The sequence below is a fragment of the Mesoplodon mirus genome, assembly GCF_964341445.2.
Source record: "Mesoplodon mirus genome assembly, chromosome: 4".
Taxonomy (NCBI): Eukaryota; Metazoa; Chordata; class Mammalia; order Artiodactyla; family Ziphiidae; genus Mesoplodon; species Mesoplodon mirus.
This window is the reverse complement of record NC_138979.1, coordinates 179,686,916-179,702,133: the sequence shown is the minus strand read 5'-3', so window position 1 is coordinate 179,702,133 and position 15,218 is coordinate 179,686,916. Positions and strand designations below refer to the sequence as shown.

The window sequence follows — 15,218 nt, the reverse complement described above, 5'->3', positions numbered from 1 at the left end:
TATGTTTTCTTCTATGAGTTTTATAGTTTTGGCTCTTACAATTTGGCCTTTGATCTATTTTGAGTTAATTTTTGTATATAGTGTGAGGTAGTGGTCCAAGTTCATTCTTTTGCATGTGGATACCCAGTTGTCCCAGCGCCATTTGTTAAAAAGACTATTCTTTTCCCATTAAATTGTCTTGGCACGCTTGTTGAAAATTAATTGTCTGTAAATATGGGAGTTGATTGTTTCTTATCTGTGGGTTATTTTGAAGAAATGTAATGCTTTCCTTCAGAGGCAGAGATGTTTTTATACCAAGATGAGTCCTGGCCATAGCTCTGCCACTGAGCTGCTGCAAGATCTTGGGTGGGTCTCTCGCCTTCTCTAAGCCTCAGTCTCCCCATCTGTAAAATGGCGCAGCTAGATTAGAGGATTCCCGAGAAGTGGTCCAATTGTTTTTGTTGTTGTTGTTTGTTTGTTTTTGTCCGAGTTGCACGGCATGTGGGATCTTAGTTCCCCGACCAGGGATCAAACCCGAGCCCCCAGCAGTGGAAGCACGGAGTCTTAACCACTGGACCGCTGCGGAAGTCCTGGTCAAGTTTTTACATGTGGAAATGTAGGGGGGTTTCCGCCGTACTTTTCACTGGCTCCTGGGGGTGTCCCATGAGGCCTAGCCCTGCAGCCTGAGATCTGGAGCCCGTCTGAAACCTGTGGGCAGTTTCAGGAGCTCCCTACCCTGGCCTGGCCCCATGGGAGCCAGCCCTGCTTTTCCAAGAATGCTAGTGTTGTGTTCACTTAGTAAGCAACACCGCCATCCTCCTCCATGCTGGCTGTGCTCCAGGCCTGGGTGTACAGAGCAGATGAGACACAGCCTCTGCCCTGGAGAGCAACAGTCTAATGGGAAGACAGACACGTCAACAACAACCGTGGAGCTGAGTGGCGTGTTCTGTTTGGCACTGTGTCCCAAGGGCTGCAGGTGCAGGGGGAGGGGGGCAGATGGCAAAACTCGGCTGTGCTGGTAGGGCCCCAGGCCTGGCCCAAATGTGAACGCTTGCTCTGGGCAGTATCTGAAGAACGGTCGGGTGAGCAGTGTAGTATATTTCACAGCTCTTCCACGTGCCGTCCAGCAGCAGCTCCTTCTTAACTCGCATTTAACCAGCCCTAATGCACTGACCAGGCGACTACTGACCTCTTGTCTCCAGGCAAGGCGCTGTGGTTAAGGAAGAGGCTCTGGAGCCAAGTTGCCCGAGTTTCAATCCCTGCTTTGCAGACTTTGGGGAAAGTTATTTAACATCTCTGTGCTTTGCTTCCTTATCTTCTAATACGGGGTTTTATAGTAGCACCTACCCTCTAGGAACATGGCCTGGCACAAGGAACCAGCTCTTATTAAGGTCTCTGGTTATTACAGGTTGGAATTGTAGCTTGAACAGTGTAGCACTGACCCCAGTATGTTAGGCCCGCTACACAGTTGGTTGTTATAGCCCATGGCTATTACACGGTGTGACGTGGTAACATGGTACAATTAGCCTATAGGTTGCCTGAGGATCATTACAGTTCTGTGCCTTTGAATAAAGCAGAGCTTCTCGGCAGTGTATATGTCCCTTCCTAATAGCTGTTCTGTTAAAAAAAAAAAAAGCCCGGAGGTGAATCGGTCGTGCCCCTTCCCTTCAAAACAATCTTCCCATTTGAAGCTCCCCCATCTCAGAGAGGAGGAAGTCAGGCAGAAATTCTGGCTCTCATTTGACCAAAGAGACTGGTTTGGAGCTGGTTAGTGGCAGAGCCTGCCCTGGACCCCATGCTCCCTAATTCCAGTTTGGGGCCTGCTCTGCCCCCAACCCATGGCCTGAAGGAAGACTCTGATTTGGGGGTTAACAGAGTCTGTGCTGATGTCCACCCTTCCCCCATCCCTGCTTTTCCCAAGTTTCCCTGAACCTGCAGCTTATGTATATTGAGGACCAAATAAGACTGGTAAGATGCTCCTTCTGGCTCCACACGTATTCCTTTTAATAAAAAAGACCAGGGAGTTCCCTGGTGGTCCAGTGGTTAGGACTCGGCACCTTCATTGCCGGGACCTGGGTTCAATCTCTGGTCGGGGAACTAAGATCCCGCAAGCCACGGGGCATGGCCAAAAATAAATTAATTAATCAATTAATTAAATTTTTTAAAAAGACCAGAACTAACGATTATCAAGTACCTACTCAATGCCAATGGGGGTAAATATTATTCTTTATATTTTCCAGATTTATCTATCTGCCCATGAACATTTGTGAGCACCTACTATGTGTCAGTATCTGTCTCAGGTACCTTGATAGCAGTGATCAAGATGGGCAGTTCACATTCAAATGAGAACAGCAGGCTGAGTTCAGTGGTGCTGGACTACTGCTTCGGAAGTTGTTGATTTCCATCCTGGATGCTGGGAGACCCCATGGCAGCCACACGAGTTGTTGAGCAGACATCCAGGTCCCTACTGAACCAGGGTCCCACAGGAGCATGGATAAGGGCCCCATGGCACCTCTCTTTGGGAGCTCCGAGAGCCCCACGCACACGTGAGGGACTCCATTTGTTTATCTGTTTTTACACACTCTTGGCTGTTGGTTCAAGGAGTCAGCTGGCAGCGCCCTTGAAATTGGAGCAGCTTCCTGTTGGCTGAGTGTCTCCCCATCACTCACCTCCTCGCTCCCTTAGCCTCCAGCCTACCGGGCCCTCACTGAGCACGGTAGCCTTAAAGGAGGAGGTGCCTGGGAAGTGCTGAGGGCAGTCTGGAGCTTAGTAACTTGTCCTAAAGTACAAACGCAACAGGCAATCAGATGGTTTGCCATTAGGGACTGCAAATTAAAACCACAATGAGATTTCATTACCCACTGGTTAAAAGGGCTAAGATTAAAAAGACTGACCATAGAGGGCCGTGTGGGAACGGGAACTCTCATCCACTGCTGGTGGGAAGGAAAAGTGATGTGGCTGCTTTGGAAAATAGTGTGGCAGTTTCTTAAAAATGTAAACATACACCTACCATCTGATCCAGCCACTCCACTCCTAGGTATTTTTATTTTTTTTATTTTCTGGTTTTTTGGTTGCGTTGGGTCTTCGTGGCTGCGCGCGGGCTTTCTCTAGTTGCGGCGAGCGGGGGCTACTCTTCGTTGCGGTGCGCGGGCTTCTCATTGAGGTGGCTTCTCTTATTGCGGAGCACGGCCTCTAGAGCGCAGGCTCAGTAGTTGTGGCTCACGGGCTTACTTGCTCCGCGGCATGTGGGATCTTCCTGGACCAGGGATCGAACCAGTGTCCCCTGAATTGGCAGGCAGATTCTTAACCATTGCGCCAGCAGGGAAGTCCCACTCCTAGGTATTTTTGCAAGAGAAATGAAAGTGTATGTTCATACACAAGTGTTTAGAGCAGCTTTATTTGTAATAGCCAAAAACTGTCCATCAGCGGGTCTCCGCATGCTATGGGATATTACGCAGCAATGGAAGGGAATGGACCATTGATGCAGGCAACAACGTGGGTGAATCTCAAACTAATTATGCTGAGTGAAAGAAGCCAGGACCACACCACCCGCCCCCCCATATATATATATATATATATATATATATATATATATATATATATATATATATATAATTCCGTTTATTTAAAAATCTCCAGAAAATGCAAACTAACCTCTAGAGACAGTAAACACATCAGTGGTTGACTGGGTCAGGGTGTGGGCAGGAGGGAAGGATTAGAAATGGAATCAGGAAACTTTTGGGGTAATGGGTGTGTTCATTATCTTGATTGGGGTGATGGTTTTGTAGGTATATATGTTAAAACTTGTCGAACTCTACAGTTGAAATGTGTTTATTGTTTATCAATTTTACCCCCAAATAAACCTGTTAAAAACAAAGGCCACCCCATCTCCAGTTAATCAGTAAGATGAATCTGACCCAGTTAATCAGTAAGATGAATCTGACCCTGCCCTCCTTCAGAGAACTTGTTTGTGTCAACAGATACGAACAGCAAAGCATGAACCGTGAGGTCAAACTTCTGGGTTCCGTCTTGGATTCGTGGCTTCTCACCTTGCCTCCCTAAACTCCAGTTTTCTCACTGTGGGATACCTTCCTCCTGGGGTTGTTGGATGGAGAACATGGGAAAATTCAGAGTGTTCAGTAAACAGATAGTAAGTGGTAACATGCACTGGGTCCCGTGGGCACCCGAGGGAGGGAGGAGCTGTTACTATGGGGGGAAGGAAGCTGGAAAGGTTTCCCCTCTGAGTGAACTGAATCTTGAAAGAACAGGGAAGAGTCTGCTAGAAGGAGGTGTGTACTGGGGTAGGGGAGGCTCACCAGGCAGAACTAAGCTAGGGAAGCAGCATTCAGACTCTAAGCTTCTAGAAACTTCAGCAATGTGGTTCAGCTGGCGTTCAGGGACCAGGGGCACCCTGGTGAGTCAGGGCTGTAGGTTAGGTGGGAGCCTCATCCTTGAGGGTTCCTGAGGAGTCCCCTTCATCCTCCAGGCCAGGGTTTCTCAAATTGGGATATGAGGGGGATTTCTCCGGAGACCGTGAGTTTTTTTTTTTTGGCTGCACCGAGCGGCATGTGGGATCCTAGTTCCTGGATGAGGGATCGAATCCGTGCCCCTTGCAATGGAAGTGTGGAGTCTTAACCACTGGACCTCCAGGGGAGCCCCAAGACCATGAGTTCTATGAGAAGTTTTGAAATTTTTATCTAATAAAGACAAACAAAAAAATTAAAACCCTGTATCTTGATGCAATGCTTTTGAATACAAAGACGTTTTCATCTAGTAGAAAGCGCTCATTTCTGAAGTTCTTCTTGATAAGAGTGGTTCTGAAAGTATATTATTGTGCAGCCATAATTTTCTTTTCTTTTCCTTTTTTTCTTTTCACAACTATATTTTCTTTAATTGAAATATAGTGGATTTACAATGTTGGGTTAGTTTCTGCTGTACAGCAAAGTGATTCAGTTATATACGTACATTTTTTTTTTTTTTTTAATGGTACGCGGGCCTCTCACTGTTGTGGCCGCTCCCATTGTGGAGCACAGGCTCCGGATGCGCAGGCCCAGCGGCCATGGCTCACGGGCCCAGCCGCTTCGCGGCATGTGGGATCTTCCCGGACCGGGGCATGAACCCATGTCCCCTGCATTGGCAGGCGGACTCTCAACCACTGTGCCACCAGGGAAGCCCTATACGTACATTTTTTAATATTCTTTTCCATCATGGTTTATCTCAGGGTATAGAATATAGTTCCCTGTGCTATACAGTAGGGCCTTGTTGTTTATCCATTCTATATATAATAGTTTGCATCTGCTAACCCCAAGCTCCCTCGGCCACCCTCCCTTCCTTGGCAAATACAAGTCGGTTCGCTATGTCTGTGAGTCTGTTTTTGTTTCGTAGATAGGTTCATTTGTGTTATATTTGATTCCACATATAAGTGATATCATATATTTGTCTTTTTCTGTCTGACATCACTTAGTATGATAATCTCTAGGTCCATCCATGTTGCTGCAAATGCCATTATTTCATTCTTTTTCATGGCTGAGTAATATTCCATTGCATATACAGGTATACATATAGATATATGTACCACATCTTCTTTATCCATTCATCTGTCAAAGGACATTTACATCTGTTCATGTGTAATTCAGGTTTGAGGGCCACAGGAGGTGTGTGTGGTCATTGTGGTTGGACCTGCTCCCTTGGGCTGTGGTGCAGACAGTCCAGGGAGGGGGCACTGGTTCCATGGGAGATGCTCAGGAAGGTAAGGCAGGTCTGGTGGGTTCAGGGGTGACTGTTGGAATCACCCCTCTGCAGGGAAGATTCCTACCTGAGCAGAAGGTATGAGGCTCTGGGGGCCTGGCATGGGCCCCTGATTCCCAGGGTCAATAAGAGAGAGGCCTGGGGAGGAGGTATGAGGACATCTGTCACTGCCATGCCGTCACGGAAGACGCTGCCTTGGGCCACTGGGAAGGGAGGGGAGGGAAGGCGCAGGGACAAGGGGCCAACATCCATCCTGGAAGCTCCACCCCCTTGGCCAGATCTTCAGGGAGGGGCTTTGGAGGCTGGAGCAGGACCTGGGATGGGCCTTGCCACATGGCAAATGGAACCCTCTCTGGTGGGACAAGACCTTAGAGATTTCATCTACAGGGTACTTGGGAGTGCGGCTGGTGCTTTCACTGCCAAGGCATGGGGTTGGGCCACGACCCACAGTGTGAAAAACCAAAACCAACCTAAAGCTCCCGTTTCCGAATCAGAGGTAGGCTGGGCAGCGTTGATTGGTCTGCCCAGACTCACGCCTGCGGTCCGCAGCACTTGGTGTCCCACCCAGGCCTGGACTAGTCTGATGCCTTGCCCACTGCTGCTCTCTGACCCGCAACTGATGGCCAGTCCCTGCCTCCCTGGCCTCTGATCGCCCCTAGCCACACGGCCAGCAGCCGGCTGGGGCTACATGACCAGGGCTACTGGTAGGATGCTTCTCAGAACCCCCTCAGGGAGCCCTCCGCTTTGCACCCTCTAATTGGCTGCCCTCCCAGCAGCCTGAGCCAATCACACCTGGCCCAAGGAGCCGAGGCCCCGCACCTTGGAGCCACCTGCCTTGCCCAAGGGATGCCCCTCTCCTCTCTGGGAGGTCGGGCCTTCTGTACCCGATTCTCTTATAGTTGCACTTTGCATTCTCTCCCCCTCCCAGACATCCACATTTGACTGTGCTTTGCAAAGCCAGCGTTTCCCGGGTGGAAATCCCAGTGTCCTCCACACTGTGCCTTTTGACGGAGAGCTTGGGTTTAGTTAATTTCAGAGTGATTGGAAATGTTGTTTTATAGTCAGCTCTCTGGGAAAGGAGGTGGGCCAGAGCGCAGTGGGCTTTCACTACCAAAGATGGCAAAGCTGATTTGAGAACCCCTCTCAGAGCACTTGTCTTGAAAGCAGTCCCCTTTGTGGGGACTCCTGGCCTGTCCCCTTTGTGGCTAGAATTGTAAAGTGGACCCCAGAACCCTGTTCCTAAGTGGGGTTTCTTGTATGAACATTGACAAGCCCATGGACAGAGGGTGGGTTGTGGTGCCCTGTGGTTTGTGTGGCTTTGGTTCAGTCCCTTCATCCTTCCGAGCCTGTGGTTATCTCTGACAGGATAAAGCCCAGTAATTGTTCCCAACTCCAGATTCAGCAACCTGGGAGGGCTGTTGTAAGATTAAATAAGATGGTGTGAGAGTTCCTGGTCCAATGACCCATTAAGATGCTGCGGAGAGTGCCGGTCCCTGCTTCTTACACACTTTGCTCTCAGAATCACCTTCTGTGAATGCCAGATAAGAGAGCATGGCCCAGGACCCTCCTGGCGCTCCGAACGATGCTCTGAGCTGTGGCTTCTCCGTAACATTATCTGCAATAAGTAAACAAAAAAGAGTTCCCAGAATCCTCTTGGAATAGGCTTTGGGATTAAAACCAGCTGCCCGCTTGGGTCCTGAAAGCCCATCTGTGTGTGGGAGAGCAGTGGGGATGAGTAAGCGTGGAAACTGTGTGTGGCAGAGCAGGAGTGAGTCACCGGAAAGGCGAGCGTGTCGCGGGAAAGGGAGTGTGCCCCGTGCCGGGGCGCTGTGTCCGTCTGTGGTGTGGGCCCCTGGCCAGGTTGGGGCGGCAAGCACACTTGCCTACAGGGCCTGCCGTGGGAGCTGGGGTTTACCTGGGTCTGGATCCTGAAGGTTCTGAGTTCTAGAGCAAAATGCCAGGGGGCAGCTGGGTTGGCAGAGGGCCAGGGTGGCTGAACACCGTAGGACTGAGGCGGCCCGGCAGCCGGGGCCTCAGTTTATTAAATCCAATTCTAGGTTCTTGAGCGGAGCCCCAGGTTTACACCCTGCGGTCACCTTCCTGGAGCTTAGATGCTCATAGGAGACGATCCACAGGAGGTGTGAATGGCTCTCGGCTCTCAGTGGGTTCTGGGCGGGGGGGTACGGGCGGGGGCGTGGAAGCCGGGGAGCACCGTGGTGTCTAAGAGCAAAGGCTCTGGCCTCAGGCCATCATGTGTTCCAGTCCTGCCCCCGTTATTTAACATCCGTCTGGCTTTTGAGCAGTGTTCTTAGCATCATTGATCCTCAGTTTTCTCAGCCATAAAATAGGGATAAGTGACTCATTAGTCTTTGTAGGATAAATGAGTTAATAGCTGTAAGCCCTTTATCACGGAGTCAGGCTCGTACAGAATGCAAGATGCACGTGGGCTGTTAGAATTATTATTGTTAATCCTGGATCCACCACTTTCTGGCAGGCTATTTGCTTTACTGAGTCTCAGTTTCCGTCATTATAAAATGGTACTAATGGGCTTCCCTGGTGGTGCAGTGGTTGAGAGTCCGCCTGCCGATGTAGGGGACGTGGGTTCGTGCCCCGGTCCGGGAGGATCCCACATGTCGCGGAGCGGCTGGGCCCGTGACGCACGGCCGCTGGGCCTGTGCGTCTGGAGCCTGTGCTCCGCAACGGGAGAGGCCACAACAGTGAGAGGCCTGCGTACCGCAAAAAAAAAAAAAAAGGTAGTAATAATGTCAGCCACATAATAGTCACTCTTTGAACCTGACTTTGCCCCTCTCTTTGCTTGGGAGGGGTTTGGTGTCGTGTTTTAGGGGCATTCCCTGATGGGGTTTGGTTAGGTCTTAAGCAGGATTCTTGGAGTGTCTAGATCATTGAATGGCACGCGGTATTAGAGTGTTTGCGCATTCCCAGAGAATGTTTCACATTGCCTTTATGGTGTTGGAGGGGCTGGAGCAGGGAGCTGTCCCAACCTGGTCCTTATGGGGTGTCTGCCCCTCACCACTGGCACCACAGAGCCAAGTAGGGGCCTCCATCCTACAGCCTCAGCTTCCCAGGCCCAGGAAGGGGAAGGGAGAGGACGGAGGGCTCTAATCCCACTGCCCCCAGGACACAGGGTTCTGAGCCCTGATTTGTTTCCCGTGCACTCCCCCTTAAGGTTAACCCGGCAAATGGTCAGTGTCAGTGCCAGTAACTTGTCCTTTGTCCTGCAAGACTGGTCCCCCCCCTGCCCCCCAGACCAAGTTGCAGCTTGGCCCATTGCTCAGGCAGCCCGGAATCAGGGCAAAGGGAGCTGGTGTCCTTCTCCATCTACAGATGGGCAGCCTTTGCAGTCCTGGGCTGGGAGACCTTCCTTCCCGTCCTCTGGGTCACAGGAGGGTTGACCCCTGCGGGCTGCATCACTCAGGTTCCCCTGTGCTGGCCCAGGGATTTCGCCCACAGCAGCCTTTCCACCCTGGCTGGGGTGATGCTTCCCTTGGGGCTCCAGTTCCTGCCGCTTAGAGGCTCCCAGCCCGGGGCCTGGTAACACCACCTCCTCCTTTGCCCCCTCCAGCCGAGGTGTGGAAGTAGCCGACCTCTGGGTTCCCTTTTGTCTCCTGGCAGCTTCTCAGCCCCTTCACCCCCGTGGAGCCGGGTCCCTCTGGTTCACAGCTGGACTCAGAGTGGATTCACTTTGCCTGGTTGAACCCTGTCCAACCGGAGTCACGGTCTCTGGGCTTTGGAATCTGACAGAACAAAGTTCAAATCTCAGTGCTGCCCTGATGGCCCTGTGCCCTGGACACTCCAGCCTCAGTGTTCTTGTCTGCGATTGCGGAAGGTGACGGCAGCCCTGCCCACTGAGCACTGGTTCTGAGCAGGTGCCCGATGAGTCCCCCAGTATTCTGAGAGGAAGGTGCTGGTCAGTGGGGGGGGGGAGTTCTTCTGAGGTCCCTCTGCTCATCAGCCGAAGCTCTCCGCCTGAGAGGATGCCCTGCTGCCTTACCTCTGCCCCGTCCTGTGTGACCTACCCTCAAGGACCAAATGGATGACTTGTAGACAAGTGCTTAGCACGGACGTAGGCCTTTCATCATGGTGGAAATGTCAGCACCCTTTTCTCTTCCCTGGTTGGCTTTTTTTTTTTTTTTTTCAAGTCTACATCACGTTTTCCGCCCCCCTGCATCCAACCGCACACTGCTTTATGGCACTTCTGCCTGTTCATTCACCCTGAGGCTTCCTTGTGACTCCAACTGAGCTCTCCCCTTTTGACTCGATGGCTCAGGCCTGGAGCTCAGATTCTGGAACCTTCTTGGCCTCCCCTGAAGTACAGCCTCACAGTCCATTTCTGGGAGAGCTGTGTCCCCGGTCACCTCCTGTGGACGCGTCCGTCTCCCAGGCTGGTGCCTTTTCACCCGCGATCCAGCTGAACACATGCTCTTTCTTGTGTCTGCTTCTCTGCTCTGTCATCTGCCCCGCCCTGGCTTGTCTGTCATCAAGGAAAAAAGATCATTTCTCTTCTGGCTGTCCTTTGTGATAACCACACAGGACGCTGAAAACCAAGGCTGCTTCCTTTCTAACCATCTCCTCCAGCAGACCAGCGCCGGCCTGAACCAGAAAGGGCCTGCATCCTGTCTCTGGTTCCTCAGGGACAGCCCAGAGGTGCACCTGGAGCCCCACTCCCTTGCTGCCTGCAGCAGCACCCCAGGGCTGCTACCCAAGAAGGGACTTGGAAATGGAAACAGCTTTTCAAAAAATGCCTGAGCACGTGTTTTTTTTTTTTTTTTTTGCCAAAATGTTTGGAAAATGCATAGTTCCATTTTTTAAAAAATCCTGTGTCCACTCAACCAATCCAAGAAGGACAAACTCATGGACGATGAGAACTCCCCCCTCCCTCCCAGAGAGGCGTGCCTGCCATGCTCGCACCTGCAGCCTTCCCGCCTGGTCCTTGGCCTCGTGCAGCTGCCCGTGTCTGCACTGACCCCCTCCCCCCACCCCGCCTCCACCCACCCCCTTGGCAAGGGCTTCCCTTCTGCACCCACCCCAGCCAGCGTGACTCGCCTGAACCTCAGGATCAGTGTTGTCACTCCCACCTGAACCCATGTTGGCTCCCGATTGCTCCCAGGGACCAGCCCAGCCTCCTGGACATGACTCTGGGGCTCTGATCTGACCCTTGCGTCCTTCATTGCCTCCCCCCATCCTCAAGCTCCAGCCTCCCCATCCCCCAGTGTGTCGAGAGCCTCCCCAGTATCCTTTCAGCGCCTCCCACTCAGCTTGTGCTCCCCTCTCTCAAAGCTCACTTTGGCCCCCTCACTGGACACAGAGCCCCATGGGCCAGAGCCTTACCTGGTTCGTCTCTGAATCCTGAGCACCCAGCAGCTGTTAAGATGCACAGATGCATTAGTCTATGGCTAGTAACCCCCATTCCTACCCCACACCCACCTTTGGGATGGTGTGAGAGCCTCCATCTGGATGCAGGTTTCTAAAGAAGGAAAGCCCTCCGCCTGACCCCAGAGGAATTTGGGGTAAAAAAAGAACTGCTTCCAAGTATGGAATGTGTTCCAGGTGCTGGGTAGGAGGTTTTTTCATTAACCAAATCTAGGTGTTGTCCCCATGCCATGGTCTGCATATTTATGTCCCCTCAGAATTCACGTGTTAGAATCCTGACCCCCAATGTGATGGTGTCAGGAGTTAGGGCATCTGGGAGGTGATTCTAATCCTGTTCTAATATGAGGGTGGAGCGCTCATGAATGGGATTAGTGCCCTTATAAAAGAGACCCCACAGAGCTCCCTAACTCCTTCTTCCTTGTGAAGATACAATGAGAAGTCTGCAACCAGGTCTTCCCTGACCGTGCTGGCACCCTGATCTCGGACTTCCAGCCTCCAGAACTGTGAAAAGTAAATTTCTGCTGTTTATAAGCCACCCAATCTGTGATATTTTATTATAGCAGCCCAAACGGACTAAACCTCATTTCCAGGTGAGGAGATGGGGACTCAGAGAAGTTAAGTGACTGGCCAGATGTCACACAGCTCATGAATAGCGGGCCCAAGACCACCAGGACCAATTACAAGTCCTTCTGGCCTCAACATCTGTCCACTCCCAGGACACATGCCTGTGGGTCACTTAGCCAGCTCACTTTGCCTGCTGGCCGCTGTGGCCCCCTGCAGCTGCTGGTTACAGCCTTGGAGCATCTACAACTGAAGTGGGCAAACTGTGGCCCATAGGCCACATTTGGCTAGTAGTCTGTTTTGGTGCAGTGAATGTGAAATGGGTTTTACATTTTTTAAGGGCTGTGAAATCAAAGAAGAATATGCAACAGAGATGGTATATGGCCTGCAGAGTATAAAGATAGTTACTACCTGACCCTTTACAAAAAAAAAGTGTGCCCACCACTGTATAAAAGGTCCCCAGGACCACCTCCTTTGGAGTTTCCATGCGGCCCTGCGAGGCTACTCACCTCGGCCTGCCTTAGAGGGGCCACGATGCTGGAAGGGGTGCTCTGAACTGGCTGAGGAGGGGCGTCCATGGGGAGAGAAGGGGACCAGGGCCCAGACCAGGCTGACAGTCTGAGGGCGGAGGCTGGTGCACAGGCCCCAGCTGGCGTGGCTCACAGAGATCTCAGTAATATGGACCCTTCCAACCCACAACCTCAAAGACCCTCAGAGACCCTCTGTTCAACACTCACAGTGTGCAGATGGGGAAACTGAGGCCCAGAGAGGCAAAGGTGTGCTCAGGGCAAATGTGCAGATTCCAAGCCCAGGGCTCTTTCTCCTACTTTCCCTGTCACATTTTGGAAGGCTTCCCACCCTGCTCAGCCCAGTACTATGGGTCATTTCCTTGGCTTATTTGTTCCTTCATTCGACATTAATGAAGGGCTGGTAACTTGACTCTCCAGCACGGGGGTGCAGAGGTGGAAAGGCAGCAGGAGAGGAGGTGCCCTGCCCAGAAAATATAGTTGGTGGTCACGATGCTCTGGGGTTCCACGCCGCACAGCAATGCTTGGGGGAGGGGGCTCGCTTCTAGAAGAGGGAACAGAGGTCTTTGTCTTGGCTGTGTCAGAGAGGAGCTAAGAACTGCACATCTGCCCTGGGGTTGGCTGTGAGCAGGCATGGGAGGACGCAAGGCTGGAAACAGGGTCACGCTCGGGGCTTGGGGGTCGGTCGGAAGACTGCTGCAACGTATCTTTTAAACAGGGCAGTGGTCAGCTGGATTTGTGTTTTAGGCAACCCGCTCTGGTTCCCTCCCGGAGAAGGGATGGGAAGAGGGCCGGAAGCTTGTTGGAGTCGATTGAGGAAACGGAGGGAAATCCATGATGTTCCTGGTGAGGGATGCTAAGGAGGGATGTCTTCCTGGTCCGTAAACCAATTGTGAGTGGGCTTTGCTTGAGCTGCTCATGTGCTTTTTAACTTTAAACTTTTAAACTTGTGTAAGGAAGCAGGCTTTCCTTTTCATCAGTTGTGGATTCTAACCCAGGTCCATGGACTGACAGGGGGCTATGGATAGAATTGCTACTGACCTCTCACTGATGGCAATTTCTTCAGTTATGCAGGAGGCAAAACAAAATCAAAGCCTACTCTGTTATTCGCAGTGGCTGTAACTTTGTCACATATATTTTTATGCTGTACTGCAGTCATTGTAGATTTCTTGACATGTATTTTATGCCCATCAATATTTCAAAATTCCAGTAGTTATTAGACCCATTGTCATTAGATCTTGTGATTTAATGTGTTAGTAAGGTAGTGTGTGGGGTATGTGGGGGGTGTGTGTGTGTGATGAATTCGATTTTTGATATTTTGATAACTATGTTTTAATATGATTGGTTTCCTTTGTAATTCTTGCTGTTTATTCTCGGCATTTAAAGACTTTATTCCAAGAAGGGGTCCACAGTAAAAGTCCATCCCCCTCCCCTCAAATCCCCCACCCTGGTTTGCAGTTCATCCACCTGCAGCCCACACAGGCGTTCAATGTGCAGCTTCGCTTCTGGAAGCTTCTTTTATTTATTTATTTATTTATTTATTTTAATTTTATTTTTTTATTAGTTTCTGCTTTATAACAAAGTGAATCAGTCATACATATACATCTGTTCCCACATCCCTTCCCTCTTGGATCTCCCTCCCTCCCACCCTCCCCATCCCACCCCTCCAGGCGGTCACAAAGCACCGAGCTGATCTCCCTGTGCTCTGCGGCTGTGGAAGCTTCTTGAGGCAGAGGTGGTGCCCACTTATTTGCTGCTGTGGTTGTAGCATCTGGCCTAGCTAGGAGTGCGTGTTTAATTCCTCTCTGTTTCACTGACCTGGAATGAAGTGGTTTGGTAGAACAGGCCAAGAGGCCCTGGTCTCCTGAACTCTGCCTGCAGCTTCACCAAGCTGACAGTTAGTGGTCCCCCATCCGAGGTTAGAAGCCCCCATCTGACGCTGATCCGTGGGTCTGAGGTCCACCCGAGTCCCGCCCCACCCTGCCGGACCCCTAGTGTTCCATTTGAGTACCTTGGGGTCTCCAAACCGTCACACCTCCCAGGCCCTGGGCATTTCCAACTGCAGGAAGGGTTCTCTAAACCTCTCTGCCTTAGGGTGTTTAGAGCATCCACGCCCCCTCCGCAGCCTGTCATCTGAAACTCTGGCAGCTAGTTTCGGCTCCTCCCATTCAACGCTTTGTAAAAAATAAAAGCTGAGCTTTTGGAAGCCAATCAAGTCACACACTAGACGAGAGATTAAAGCCACAATGAACCAATTTAAATGCCTGCGCATTCTAATGTGCTTTTCAAACGAAGCATTCAAAGGCAGGGAGTGGCTGCAGGGAATGTATTAAGTTGTTAGAAAAACATCAGAACAGCTCCAGAAGAAAATTGGGAGACTGAGCTCTGAGGACCTGAGGTCCCAGAGGGAAGCCCACCCTGGGTCACCCACTCCCTTCCCCCCGCTGGTAGCGTCCTTCCCCTCTCCCAGCGTCCGTCGTGCAATTTGATGGCAGAGCTGCCAGTGCAGGGGTGGAGGTGAAGGGCGGGATGCCCAGATTCCCAGTCAACGCCTGTTGCACAACCAACTGATGATTGAGAAAAAAGGGCCAACAAACAATTCCACCAATGTTAAGAAATTATTTGGGTTTTTTTATTTTAAAGTAACGATTGCCCTTTCTGGAAAATTCACAAAATGCCTAAGAGGAAAAATAGGGAAACAGAAGAACTTCCAACTGTGATTCCACCAACCAGACAATGGTCCTTAACCACGTGGCCTCCAAAGACACCATGCCAGGAAAAGAGAGGCCCGAGGTCACGTGGGATGCGTCTTCAGCCACTTGCCCACACCCCTCTCTCCGATTCATCACGTGGGCACTGGTTTTTGTTTGTTTGTTTGGACCACTTCACGTGGCTTGCGGGATCTTAGTTCCGTGACCAGGGATCAAACCCATGCCCCCTGCAATGGAAGCGCGGAGTCCTAACCACTGGACCGCCAGGGAAGTCCCTACATGGGCATCGTAATGGCGAGAT

At 51.2% G+C, this 15,218-nt stretch overlaps 1 protein-coding gene across 6 annotated transcripts in view; it reads left to right on the top strand.

Moving 5' to 3' along the window:
• Positions 1–15,218, top strand: part of SYNE3 (spectrin repeat containing nuclear envelope family member 3) — a 102,768-nt gene that overhangs the window by 25,167 nt on the left and 62,383 nt on the right. For 2 of the 6 annotated variants that reach the window (XM_082617208.1, XM_082617209.1), the window contains exon 1: positions 2,327–2,525. The exons of 2 other annotated variants lie outside the window; for them this stretch is intronic. In XM_082617208.1, coding sequence (XP_082473334.1) covers positions 2,390–2,525 — 136 coding nt within the window. In that variant the 5' untranslated portion in view covers positions 2,327–2,389. Of the gene's footprint in view, positions 1–2,219; positions 2,280–2,325; positions 2,526–15,218 lie in introns of those variants that run through there. 2 more of the 6 variants (XM_082617212.1, XM_082617210.1) reach the window with 2 other exon arrangements.